General features: G+C 45.5%; 1 protein-coding gene across 1 annotated transcript in view; it reads left to right on the top strand.

The window, feature by feature from the left end:
- The first annotated feature begins 11,979 nt into the window (after positions 1-11,979).
- LOC115468183 (E3 ubiquitin-protein ligase TRIM39-like) overlaps positions 11,980-13,602 on the top strand; it is a 52,117-nt gene continuing 50,494 nt past the window's right edge. The window contains exon 1 of the mRNA XM_030199721.1: positions 11,980-12,168. Within this exon, the coding sequence (XP_030055581.1) occupies positions 11,980-12,168 (189 nt within the window). The remainder of the gene's footprint in view (positions 12,169-13,602) is intronic.

Genomic DNA, 13,602 nt, shown 5'->3' on the forward strand with positions numbered 1-13,602 from the left:
GGTGATAGTAAAATGCTGCTATGACTGCAGAAGTTTGGCAGCGTCAGCAGTGGCTGAAGAAGGTGGATGATGGAATTTGGCAGAAAACGAAGCTTCTCATCTTTCCCCCTAAGCCTACCTCTTCTCTCCCCCCCTTTCTCTATTTCTGTGGATGGCACTCTCATTCTCCCTGTCTCATCAGCTCGTAACCTTGGGGTCATCTTCGACTCCTCTCTCTCTCCATCTCTGCTCATATTCAGCAGATTGCCAAAACCTGTCGCTTCTTTCTCTATAACATCAGCAAAATCTGTCCCTTCCTCTCTGAGCACTCTACCAAAACCCTTATCCACACTCTTATCACCTCTCGCCTAGACTATCTAGATTGTAAGCTGTTTGAGCAGGGACTGTCTTTTCATGTATAGTGTACAGCGCTGCGTATGCCTTGTAGCGCTATAGAAGTGATAAGTAGTAGTAGTAAAATCAACACTAGCATTGGCTGGTTGACAACCCTACGGATATTATGTTTTCTCTGATAGAGGGTTAACACTCTCGCTACATTTTTAACACATCACTTGCTTTTTTGACAGTGTTTGGTATTATAATCCCTCCGAAGGGACTTTAATGCTTTACTCACATCCTCCCTAGGTCTGGTGCCTCTGTTCACACTGAAAGGGGTAGGGATTAAATGGGTCTCAGGGTAATTGCCCTTCCTCTGCCCCACTTTTGCAAAAGCTGCCTTCAGGCTCCAGGTTACACACAGGAAACGTCATGGGAAGAGGTCACTGCTGTTGTCCCTGCAGCTCCCAGACCCCTGGGTCTCTGTAGCTGGCAAAAAAAGGGAGGAACTAGGAGACAGGAAGGAGGGCAGACATGCATACCTCCTACCCACCCTCCCACCCTGTCAGACTGTCAAAGTAATGCTTGGATGTCTCACTTATATATACTATCTGCTACCACATTTGCTTATTTCCGATCTGACGAAGAAGGGCAACCTTCAAAAGCTAATCAAGAAATGTATTAAGTTACTAGTAAAAAAGCCCCGTTTCTGATGCAAATGAAACGGGGGCTAGCAATGTTTTCTTCTGTGTGTATGTGGGAGTGTGTGTGTCCGTGCCCTCTGGCCTCTCTCCCCTCCCCCCTCTGAGTCCTTCACTGTTACAGAGCCAGCGATTTGATTTCGTGCTCTGCTGTTTTCCTTCACTGACTGTGTTACAGAGAGGGCGGGGCAGACACTCATAGGGAAACCGGATATCTCGCCCCCTTCACACTTCCGGCTGGAGGCTTCATAGTGAGGCAGCCATGGAAATAATTATATATAAGAAATCATATTAAGTGTTAAGTCTGTTAAAATCTGGGGTTTAAAAGTGGTGTTTGAATTCCTATTTCAAAATCAGCTTTTTACCTTGCAAGCAGAGCAAAGGAATGCCAGATGGTTTATATTATTTGAAAGTCTTGCCGGGCTGGGTCAGAAAGGTCAGAAAGACCCTTGTGATTGACGGATTGTTAAATGCTGGCACAGCTGTAAACTATTATGAATGAACAAAGGAATGAGCCGGCAAGCAGGCAGTTTGTTTAGGATTAAATTGAACATTGCTTAGAAGGAAATAGTTAGAGTCTAAATAATTCTAGATATAAATGAGTTAGAATTTAGAAGTTCTTGATATGTAGAATATGTTTTATAAGAATGCTTACTTTAGAATATGTTGTATTCTGTGTAAATTAATAAGTTTTGTGTCTGTGTAGAATGTCTTTCTAAATTCTGTATTACTCTTTGTCTGCTGTGAAGGGGGGCCAACATGTGTTTTGACTTATCTGCAGTTCTGGCTGGTTCAATGTATAAGCTGATAGGTGAAAAAGGTCAGGGCTAGTCAGCTCTCTTCTCCTTGATTAATTATAGCTAAGTGTAGGACTGGCCTCCTGAAAGTAATAACCTGATATGTATGCTATTAAGTAAGACTGGCCTTTGACCTCTTTAATGAATGCCAGAGTTTAGTTAGCAGTTAGTACTAGGAATATGAGAAATCAATCATAATAACATGTAAGAGACTGGAGCCCAAATGTCTGGCTTGAGGGGCCCCAGGTTAGAGGTCAGTTTAGGATGTCTGGAACCTATGTAACTGATATTTGTATGGAGCTGATTGGTTGAGGCAAGGTAGCCAATCAATGTCTTAACCAATTGGGAGTAAAGGGGGCTAGGCTAGGAGGAGGGCTTAGGACCCTATTTAAGTAGGAGCAGAAGCAGTTTACGTCAGAAGAAAGGAAGGAGCTCAGAAGAAAGAGAAGGACAGAAGGAACAGACAGAAGAAGGAGAAAGACACAGAGAGCTGAGACAAAAGCCATAATATACAGAGAGCTGAGACAGAGGAGAAGAGAGCTAGAACTGATGTCCTGCTTTGTTTGCTGGCAAATAAAGAAGATTACTCTCTCATTCTGGTGTGTGCTGTCTGACTCCTGAAGTATCACAAATTCCTATCTCAATTCCTGCAACAATTCTTGGTGGCAGCGGTGGGATAAATCCTGCATTAATCCCAGCACCCAACTGACTGGAGAACATTCGCCGGGTATGTATTTTGTATTCTGTATTCTGTATTGTAATCCTAGCTAGGAAGTTGTAAACCAGCCCCTCAAGAAGGAGGGAAGGAGAATCTGATCAATTCTCAGCGAAGGCCCTAGTACCTTCTAGTCGCGGGGACTAGAAGCGAAAACGCTTGAGCTTATCTGTATCTGAGAAATCTGAAATTGTTGGGTGGGATTTTCTGTATGGAATGTGTGATGCTTGAATGTTAAAAGAGTGGAGACTCCTTACTGCATTCTCAAAAATTCCCTCCCTTTTTGTGTGTTGTAACTGTAAGCATTATGGGTGGGACATCATCTAGACAAATTGCTACCCCCCTAGACTGTATGCTTAAGAACTTTAAAAAAGGATTTTTAATTAATGACTATGGACAGACTTTAAGCTCAAGTACTTTAAGAACCTTGTGTGAAGTTGAGTGGCCATCTATGGGAGTGGGGTGGCCCCCTAGTGGCAGCTTAGATATTGAAGTAATCCGGAAGGTCTACAGCATAGTAGTAGGAGAATCAGAATATTCTGAACAACTCCCTTATATAGATTCCTGGGACAGCCTTGTGACTGACCCTCCCTCTTGGTTGAAAACTTATATGGGATCCCCAGTAAAATTCATGTTAGGCCGTGTTCAAAGAAAGATTAGAAAATCTAAACTAGAAGAGGGAAAGAGCCCTAGGAAGCCTACCACCCAATCGGTGGCTTCCGCCCCTACCCTGTCTGAGAAACCCATACTCTCTGATGACCCCTCAGATCTTGAGCCACCACCTTATGGCCCATTGTTGGGGTTCCGTGCCGCCCCTAGAGATCCACGCCGCCCAGCTCAAGCCTCTCCAGTACAGGCTTCTCCGGATAGTTCTTCCCCTCCTGTGCAGACCCCACCACATCCTAGGTTGGACTTTTCACCTGGCCTCTACCCTTCTGTGCCAAATCCTCTCCTGTTAACCTCTGAAGACCCGTTTTGGGTTCCACTCCCTGACTCCTCAACTCCCGACAGCCCAGCCTCTCCTTCTAATACCCCTACCCACTCATTAGGGGCCCGGCATCCCTTTCAATGGACTGACTCACCTGTGACCACCTCTCAGTCTATGAGTACCCCTCCCCATCCCTCAGGATTTCAACCTACCTCCACTGAATGGGTTAGACCCGCTGCAATCACTTTTGAGCATGATAGGAGGGTAGCTCCTAGCTCTACCTCAGGTTCCATTCCCACCTCCTCGAGAGTTCTGCCACTTCGTCAGGTAACTACCACTCGACCGGATCCTAATAATCAGGGTCAGGTTATACAGGCACAGGCCTATCAGTATGTACCCTTCACAACCACTGATCTCCTGAATTGGAAGACGCATTACCCCTCTTATACTGAAAAGCCTCAGGCAGTGGTGGACCTAGTGACTAGCATTATGGCCACCCATAACCCAACCTGGACTGATTGTCAACAACTTCTCCTGACCCTCTTCACAACTGAGGAGAGGCGGAAGATTTTGCAAAATGCTGAGGCCATCACGCGAGAGCGTGTCCCCGGGGGGACACAGGACCCAGAGGGATGGGTTAGAGCTCGGTTTCCTCGCGCAGCTCCAGCTTGGGATCCAAATGATGGGCAGCACTATGAACTGTTGTCTGGCTATTGCCGGGACTTGCTGGAAGGTATGAGGAAAGGCATAAAGAGGCCCATTAATCTGGCAAAGGTCTCTGAAATTCTCCAAGGGGCAACTGAATCCCCTGGGGCCTTTCTAGAGCGACTAATTGAAGCCTACAGAACATACACCCCATTTGACCCTGAAGCCCAAGAAAACCAGAGAATGGTGAATAGCGCATTGGTGGCCCAGAGTATGCCAGATATCCGGAAGAAGTTGCAGCGTCAGGAGGGATTCGCAGGGATGAATACCACCCAGCTAATTGAGATCGCAACCAAGGTTTTCATTAATAGAGATCAGGAGGTGCGCCGAGAGGCTGACCGGAAGATGCAGAAGAAGGCCGACCTTTTAGCGGCAGCCATTACTAATTCCACCCTTAATCGAGGTCGACCTCTAGCTAATGGGAAGCCAAAGTGGGACCCCGGACCACCAGCCAGGCCCCGAGATTCCTTCAATCAATCCCGGCCAAGGGGGGAGAATCCCAGACCAAGATTGGAGAGGGACCAGTGTGCCTATTGTAAGGAAAGAGGGCACTGGAAAGATGAATGCCCCCAGAGGCGCCAGGGACTGAGAAGGGGACCAGGAGATCGAGGAAGCCGAGGCCGAGTTCGAGAGGGAAGATATGAGCCTGCTGAATCTGACATCATCGGGATAGCCGAGATGGCAGAATGGGACGAATAGGACAGACCGGGTTCCTACAAACTGGGCTCCCAGGAACCTATGGTCAAGCTAACTATAGGGAGCCGCTCAATTCCATTCATGATTGATACAGGAGCTGAACATTCTGTTGTGACAGAGCGATTAGCGCCTGTGTCTGGAAAAACTGTCCGAGTGGTGGGAGCCACGGGGGTGCAGAACCGGAGGCCTTCCCTGACAACCCGTAGATGCCAATTAGGCTCACACATAGTCACTCATGAATTCTTGTATATGCCAGACTGTCCAATCCCTTTGTTAGGTCGAGACCTGCTGTCCAAGCTTAGGGCCCAAATTTCCTTTGACTCTGATGGCCAGACTTCAGTCTCCTTTCGGCCCCCAGCATCCAGCCCTAAGGGTATATTGAGTTTCTGCTGCCCTCTTGAAGAAGAATGGCGGCTGCATCAGTCGCATGGCCAAGTTGACCTACCCCTGGCAGACAGCTTTCAGGTCAGTGGGGTATGGGCAGAAGATAATCCCCCAGGGTTGGCCCGAAATATTCCTCCTGTCCATGTAGATTTACTTCCAAGTGCCCGGCCAATCCATCTTCGTCAATACCCAATTCCCAGAAAGGCTCTGGAAGGGATTCAAGCACATTTGAATCGTCTGTTATCCCATGGAATTATTCGTCCTTGCCAGTCTCCATGGAATACGCCACTATTGCCAGTTCAGAAGCCAGGGACTGAGGATTACCGGCCAGTCCAAGACTTACGAGTGGTCAACAAATCCACTATCTCATTACACCCTGTAGTGCCTAATCCATATGTCCTGTTAGGATTGATACCTTCTGGAGCTACCCATTTCACGACCCTAGACCTAAAAGATGCCTTCTTTTGTATTCGGGTGGCCCCAGCCAGTCAATTGCTTTTTGCCTTTCAATGGGAAAACCCAGTAACAGGAAGGAAGCTTCAGTATACATGGACCCGCCTGCCACAGGGGTTCAAGAATTCCCCCACTATTTTTGGGACAGCCCTAGGGCAAGACCTTAAGACTTTTAAATCTGAGCCTTCCAGGCGAGTTTTACTCCAGTATGTAGATGACCTCCTGATTGCAGCAGTGACTCAGGAAGAGTGTTTTGAGGCTACTAGAGAATTGCTGGAGCTACTCTTGGATGCAGGCTATAAGGTCTCACGCTCAAAGGCCCAACTCTGTCAGTCAGAAGTGAAGTATCTGGGCTTTTGCATTTCCCAGGGAAGTAGGAGACTGGATGCTAGTAGGAAGCAAGCGGTAGCTGCAATCCCCCAACCCAAGTCCAGAAGGGAAGTTAGGGAATTTCTGGGAGCAGCCGGATTTTGCAGAATTTGGATTCCAAATTTTGCATTGATGGCGAAACCCCTTTACCAAGCCACAAAGGGGGGTGAAAAGGAACCATTTGAATGGGGACCTACAGCTCAACAATCCTTCATTGCCATAAAGAAAGCCCTACTCCAAGCCCCTGCGTTAGGCCTTCCTGATGTGGAGAAACCTTTCTCATTGTATGTCCATGAGCGACAGGGGGTTGCTCTGGGTGTGCTGACCCAGATGATGGGATCCTGGCAGAGGCCTGTTGCATACCTGTCTAAACAGCTGGATGGAGTGGCTAAAGGATGGCCAGCCTGCATGAGGGCCATTGCAGCAACAGCCTTACTGGTCCAGGAAGCTGATAAGTTGACCTTGGGGCAAGAACTGGTTGTTAAAGTCCCCCACGCAGTTCTTACCCTCATGGAGTATAAGGGCAACCACTGGTTTACAAATAACCGCATGGTTAAGTACCAAGCTAGCTTGTGTGAGAATCCACGGATACACCTGGAAACAGTGGCTACATTCAATCCTGCCACTCTTTTGCCAGCATCTGAGGGACCACCGGATCATGACTGTATCCAAACCATGGATGAAGTGTACTCTAGTCGACCAGATCTTAAAGATGTTCCATGGAGGGACCCAGATGTAATTTATTTCACAGATGGAAGCAGTTATGTGGAGAACTCCAAGCGATTGGCAGGCTATGCTGTGGTGACAGAGGACAAGGTGATAGAAGCAAGAGCCCTGCCCCAAGGAACTTCAGCCCAGAAAGCAGAACTTGTGGCCCTCATACGAGCTCTGGAGTTAGCAGCAGGACTGGTGACCAACATTTATACTGATTCCAAGTATGCCTTCACAATTCTACATGCTCATGGAGCTTTGTATAAGGAAAAGGGACTCATAAATGCTGCAGGCCAACCTGTTAAGTATGGACCTGAAATACTTCAGCTGCTAGAGGCTGTGTGGGCCCCTAAGAAGGTAGCTGTCATTCACTGTAGGGGACACCAAAGAATAGATACTCCAGTGGCCCGAGGGAATCGCCATGCTGATCGGGTGGCCAAGGAAGCTGCTCGAGGACCCCCAGCAAGTACTGTGACTCCCCTGTTCCAAATCCGACTGCAAGAATGGACACCTATGTATACCCAAATGGAAGAGAAATGGGCTCAAGAAGAAGGTGCAGTAAGGAGACCTGATGGCTGGTTACATCTCCCTGATACCAGAGTTCTGGTGCCACGCCACCTAGCTTGGCCTGTAGTGTCTCAAGCTCATGACCTATCACACTTAGGGAAAACAGCACTAGCCCGTCTACTCAATCGAGTAGTGGTGCTGGAAGGATTGGATAGTCTGGTTGCCACTGCCTCTGCCCGATGTACTCTCTGTGCCCAGAATAATGCTCGTCAGGGACCCCGTATTCCACCAGGAGTTCAGTCTAGAGGACTAACACCCTTTGAGTCCCTAGTTATAGACTTCACAGAAATGCCCAGGAGCGGTAGGTTCCGATACCTCTTAGTTATGGTCTGTACCTTTTCTGGGTGGGTGGAAGCATATCCTACAGTCACTGAGAAAGCCACAGAAGTAGCTCGAGCCCTCCTTAGGGATGTCATCCCCAGGTATGGACTGCCCCTTGCCATAGGTTCAGATAATGGTCCCGCCTTTGTTGAAGCTACACTTCAGGCCCTGTCCCGCGCATTGCGCATTACCTGGAAATTGCATTGTGCCTATCGTCCCCAGAGTTCAGGGCAGGTTGAGCGAGCAAACAGAACCTTGAAAAATAGCCTAGCAAAGATTTGTCAGGAAACCCAACTGAAATGGCCACAGGCATTGCCACTAGCCCTCTTCCGCCTCCGATGTACCCCAACTAAAGGAACAGCCCTCTCTCCCTTTGAAATTGTGTATGGGAAGCCCCCAGCCATTTTACAGGGAATTAAGGGAGACATAGGGATTTTAGGGTCTGCCCAGGTGCAGGAGCAGGTAGCCCTCCTGGGTAAGATAATTTCTGAGCTTCAGTCTTATGTGAGAGAAATAAACCCTGTCCCCTTCCAGGCTCAGGTACATTCCTTCCTGCCAGGGGATAGAGTTTGGGTGAAAGACTGGAGGCTCCAGCCTTTGGGGCCCCGGTGGAAAGGACCTTTTACTGTTTTGCTTTCTACCCCTGCAGCTGTGAAGGTCGCAGGGATTACTCCATGGGTCCATTGGTCTCGAATTAAGTCTGCTGACCAGACTGAGCCCAGCACGGATCAGACGGAGCCTAGACAGTGGAGAGCAGAAAGTGATCCAGCGGAGCCATTGAAGTTGCGCCTGACCCGAACCAAAGAATCTACCAGCTGAAAAGAAGGGTCAACTGTATACTGCAGGAGCGGCTGAACTTCGGCTTCACACTGAGACTCTTTCTTGCCTGATTCTGGCTTTCCTGGAATTTGAGAGCTTGATCCTTGTCAGTTGAGGGTCTATCCCAACTGGTATAAGAACTGAAAGACTGAGAACACTATATGAGAGTAATCTGTGATTAGCACAGACTGTTGAAATATTATTGCTTAATTAGTTTGCTGTATTTGTTTTAGATTAGGAAGAAAGAAAATGTTAGTAGTTTGGATGCTTTTGTTGTTTTCTACTCCTTGCCTCCTTGTTCCTAATACCCCAACTCGCTCCAACCTCTGGTTACACTCTGTCCAGGAACTAATTAGCCAGGCAAAGATTACTTCCCCTTGTATTGTGTGTTCCCGATTTTCTCCTTATACCACAGATGTCCCATATGTTCCTGTGCAACTCCCAGCTCTTATACCTCCCTACTTTTCGAGTTCAGGTCCTTGGAGCCAGGATTATACTTGGTGGTCCTTTTATAATGCTACTTCCCCCTCTGAATCTTCTCTAAGGCCAGTTTTTACGTCTCCCTATCCAGCCTCTGGAGTGTTTTGTTTAACAAGAAGCATCTCAACTGTTCTTCCCATTCCCTGTAACTATACTAATGTTCTTCCAGAAAAAGGAGAATCTGTGTGGGTAGTTTCTCCAGGTACTCCTATGTGCCCTGCTACCATACCTGTAGATTATGACCCAGGTGATTATCTGGCTCCTAAGCGTACCACTGAGAAGACTATAGTGTCCAAGCTTATTTTCTACTTTCATAAGTCCCCGGGGTATGAAGAGTTACTAACAAATGAGCAGCCTGTCACAATTGGGGATTGGCGCCTATGGTGTGCAAAGTCTCCATTTCGTCTTCGTTCCCCCTGGGATAGGGGCTCGCATTATGGGCATCCTAAGTACCCTGTCCAGCCTGAGCCAACATTTATTGGGAACTTTCCTCACCCTCTCCTTGGTCATTACTGGCTCTGTGATAATGTCCTCCACATGATTCTTCCCTCCACATATGATTTTTGTGTATTGGTAACCTTGAATTATTTTCCTAAAGTTATTCCTCTCAAGCCACTATCCCCGCACCGCTCTAAGCGAGAGGCTTTGTCCTTACCTTCCTCCGTTGCCACAGAGGATGAGGCGATTGAATTAGCCCTCCAATATATCAATTCTACTTATCCTCTGACTAAAAAGAGACTTGTAGCCCTTTCTGCCACGGCCTGGATTCCAATTGGGGGCCCGGTAGTGGGTATTACTGAACTAGGTATGGCTACCCGGAGACTTCAGTCCCTACTCCATGTTTTAGTTCATGAGCTGAACGTGGTAGTCAATGCATTGCAGGATCAAATTAATGAATTAAGTATAGTTTCTAGATATAACCGTATGGGTCTTGACTATCTCTTTGCAGCCCAGGGTGGTCTCTGCACAGTGCTAAATTCTTCAGAGTGCTGTACTATTGTCATAAATAGGACGCATGTAGTTAGGCATGCCATGGATAAAGTCCTACAGTTGGCCAGCCTTAATGTGGAGGATTACCGAGGAGGATTAGACCTTACCTCCTGGTGGTGGTCATTGACCTCCTGGATACGTCCCTTGTTCATTTCCCTAATAGTCTTAGTTTTAGCAGGGTTGTTGTTTTGTTTCCTGGCCTCATGTGCTTCGGCAGTATGCCGTCGAACCTTAACAAGTAGGGTAATGGTGATTCACAAGTCTATTCCTAGTTAGGATCACTATAGTCTCCAGAGTTTGAGATGTGAGACTTATCTCTGCATAAGCTGATTTTAGTCTCAAAGGGGGGAATGAGGCAGCCATGGAAATAATTATATATAAGAAATCATATTAAGTGTTAAGTCTGTTAAAATCTGGGGTTTAAAAGTGGTGTTTGAATTCCTATTTCAAAATCAGCTTTTTACCTTGCAAGCAGAGCAAAGGAATGCCAGATGGTTTATATTATTTGAAAGTCTTGCCGGGCTGGGTCAGAAAGGTCAGAAAGACCCTTGTGATTGACGGATTGTTAAATGCTGGCACAGCTGTAAACTATTATGAATGAACAAAGGAATGAGCCGGCAAGCAGGCAGTTTGTTTAGGATTAAATTGAACATTGCTTAGAAGGAAATAGTTAGAGTCTAAATAATTCTAGATATAAATGAGTTAGAATTTAGAAGTTCTTGATATGTAGAATATGTTTTATAAGAATGCTTACTTTAGAATATGTTGTATTCTGTGTAAATTAATAAGTTTTGTGTCTGTGTAGAATGTCTTTCTAAATTCTGTATTACTCTTTGTCTGCTGTGAAGGGGGGCCAACATGTGTTTTGACTTATCTGCAGTTCTGGCTGGTTCAATGTATAAGCTGATAGGTGAAAAAGGTCAGGGCTAGTCAGCTCTCTTCTCCTTGATTAATTATAGCTAAGTGTAGGACTGGCCTCCTGAAAGTAATAACCTGATATGTATGCTATTAAGTAAGACTGGCCTTTGACCTCTTTAATGAATGCCAGAGTTTAGTTAGCAGTTAGTACTAGGAATATGAGAAATCAATCATAATAACATGTAAGAGACTGGAGCCCAAATGTCTGGCTTGAGGGGCCCCAGGTTAGAGGTCAGTTTAGGATGTCTGGAACCTATGTAACTGATATTTGTATGGAGCTGATTGGTTGAGGCAAGGTAGCCAATCAATGTCTTAACCAATTGGGAGTAAAGGGGGCTAGGCTAGGAGGAGGGCTTAGGACCCTATTTAAGTAGGAGCAGAAGCAGTTTACGTCAGAAGAAAGGAAGGAGCTCAGAAGAAAGAGAAGGACAGAAGGAACAGACAGAAGAAGGAGAAAGACACAGAGAGCTGAGACAAAAGCCATAATATACAGAGAGCTGAGACAGAGGAGAAGAGAGCTAGAACTGATGTCCTGCTTTGTTTGCTGGCAAATAAAGAAGATTACTCTCTCATTCTGGTGTGTGCTGTCTGACTCCTGAAGTATCACAAATTCCTATCTCAATTCCTGCAACAATAGAACGTTGGTGTTGCCTTTTATATAGAGAGATGTCCAATAAAAAAGGTATCATCTTATTTTCTTTTCCATGTTTTATTTTGTTTGATTTCTATTGATAACCTTTAAGACTGGACTAACACGGTTACCACACCTCTCTATTCAAATTACACAAAGCCCTTGACAAAGATCCTGTTCCACAGAGCCACTCCTTATTTTCAAACTTACTACAAGTTATAATGTGAAACAGAAACTGAATTCCATTTCCTGTAAGAAGCATGGCTGCTGCAAACCCTGCTGAGAGTCTGCGAGATTAAGCTTCTTGTTCTATCTGTCTGGATTATTTTACAGATCCAGTGACTACTGACTGTGGACACAACTTCTGTGGCTCCTGTATTACTCAGAGCTGGGAGGGGAGAGACACAGACTTCCTCTGTCCCCAGTGCAGAAAAAGATCCAGGCAGAGGAATCTCAGACCAAACAGGCAGCTGGCAAATATGACGGAGAAAAAGCGCAGTCAGACTTCAGCGAGAGCCAAAGAGGAGAATCTGTGTGAGGAACATGAAGAGAAACTGAAGCTGTTTTGTCAACAGGATCAGAAACTTATCTGCCTGATTTGTAGAGAGTCCAGAGATCACAAATCTCATACCGTGATCCCAATAAAGGAGGCTGTGCAGGAATACAAGGTCTGTATCAGTAGCTTTATTATCACAGTGTGACCTGGGGTCACAGATATCACTCTGTGATCCCCATAGTGGAGGAGTAAGATTTGTGCTGGCTATATTTGTGGCTTTTCCTACCCTAGAACTGTGGTTTTTTTTTTGCACATCTCTACCTACTATCCTTGTCTGTCTGTGTCCCTGCAGATATATTTTCCTAAAAAGATTAAAAAAAAAAAAAAAAAAAAAAAAAAGCCCTGTTTGATCTGATTGTATAATCTGACTGTGTTTCAAACTGGTTTATTGATATCTGTGAATCTGAAAACTAGATTTCTGATTTCAAACTGCCAGCAAGTATTAGAAATCTTTCTTTTGCCAAGTTTCTGAGCTCCTTCCTTCCCCCACCCCATCTATCTCAGTTCACCTTTTTTTTTTTTTTTTCTGCAGCCATTTTATGTTTCAACGTTTTTTATTGATGACATTTCAAACAGAAATCACATTCCATTACTGAGTATAGAAAGATACATTTCAATTCCAGTAAACATGTGAATCAGTATGTTACTAACAGTCGTCAAATTTTTTATTAATCATTTTATCTCCCCCCCTCCCCTCCCCTCCCTCTATGTGTATTGCAACTGTTTATTGAACAAGTGTTATTGAACATACATTAAAATAATGCAACCATTAACTCGTGTCTAGTGTTCAGTCTCCAAAGTTTCCCTTTATCTATAAGTACTATTTTTCATGGTATTGATGTTAGCACTGTCTATTACATTTATGATCCAGTTCAAAGCTCACACCTGCTTAGTGTTGCACTGCCTATAACGGTCCCAATCTGTTAAGCACTGCGCTCCTAGCCTTGTGGGAAATATGTTGTAAATAACTTGACCATATCTTAACAAATATTTTCCTTTTCTTCGGAGCGCTATATGCCTCTCTGGCTTCCCATAACATTAACTCATGTAATCTGCTTCTCCAGTGCCAAAAGGATGGGGGTTCAGCCTGCAACCAGTGTTTAAGTATACATTTTTTCCCCACTGCATAGGCCTTGCATAAAAATAGCTCCTGATCTTTATCAGAAATCCCAAACGCATTTCTTTTATTCAAAAGCACTCCCCTCCATGAGGGTAACAATCTATGTCCCAGGAGTTGTTCAAAGTATGTCTGTAACATTTTCCAAAAGTGTTGTATACTAGCACATTTCCAAAATGCATGGAAAAATGTGTTGTTGTCTTCATGACACTTTGGGCATTGTACCTCTGTTATCCATCCTGCTTTTACTGCTTGTGATTGCGATATGTATCCCCTGTAAATTACCCTGTATTGACTCTCTTGTAGTTCCGCCCCACCCACTTGCCCCGGGATATCTTTTATCAATTTTGCAAAATCTATTCCTGTCAACTCATATCCTAGATCTTTACTCCATGACTTTTCAAGTGACTCATATATACGGGGGGGGGG

This window comes from Microcaecilia unicolor, chromosome 4 (genome assembly GCF_901765095.1).
Source record: "Microcaecilia unicolor chromosome 4, aMicUni1.1, whole genome shotgun sequence".
Lineage (NCBI taxonomy): Eukaryota > Metazoa > Chordata > Amphibia > Gymnophiona > Siphonopidae > Microcaecilia > Microcaecilia unicolor.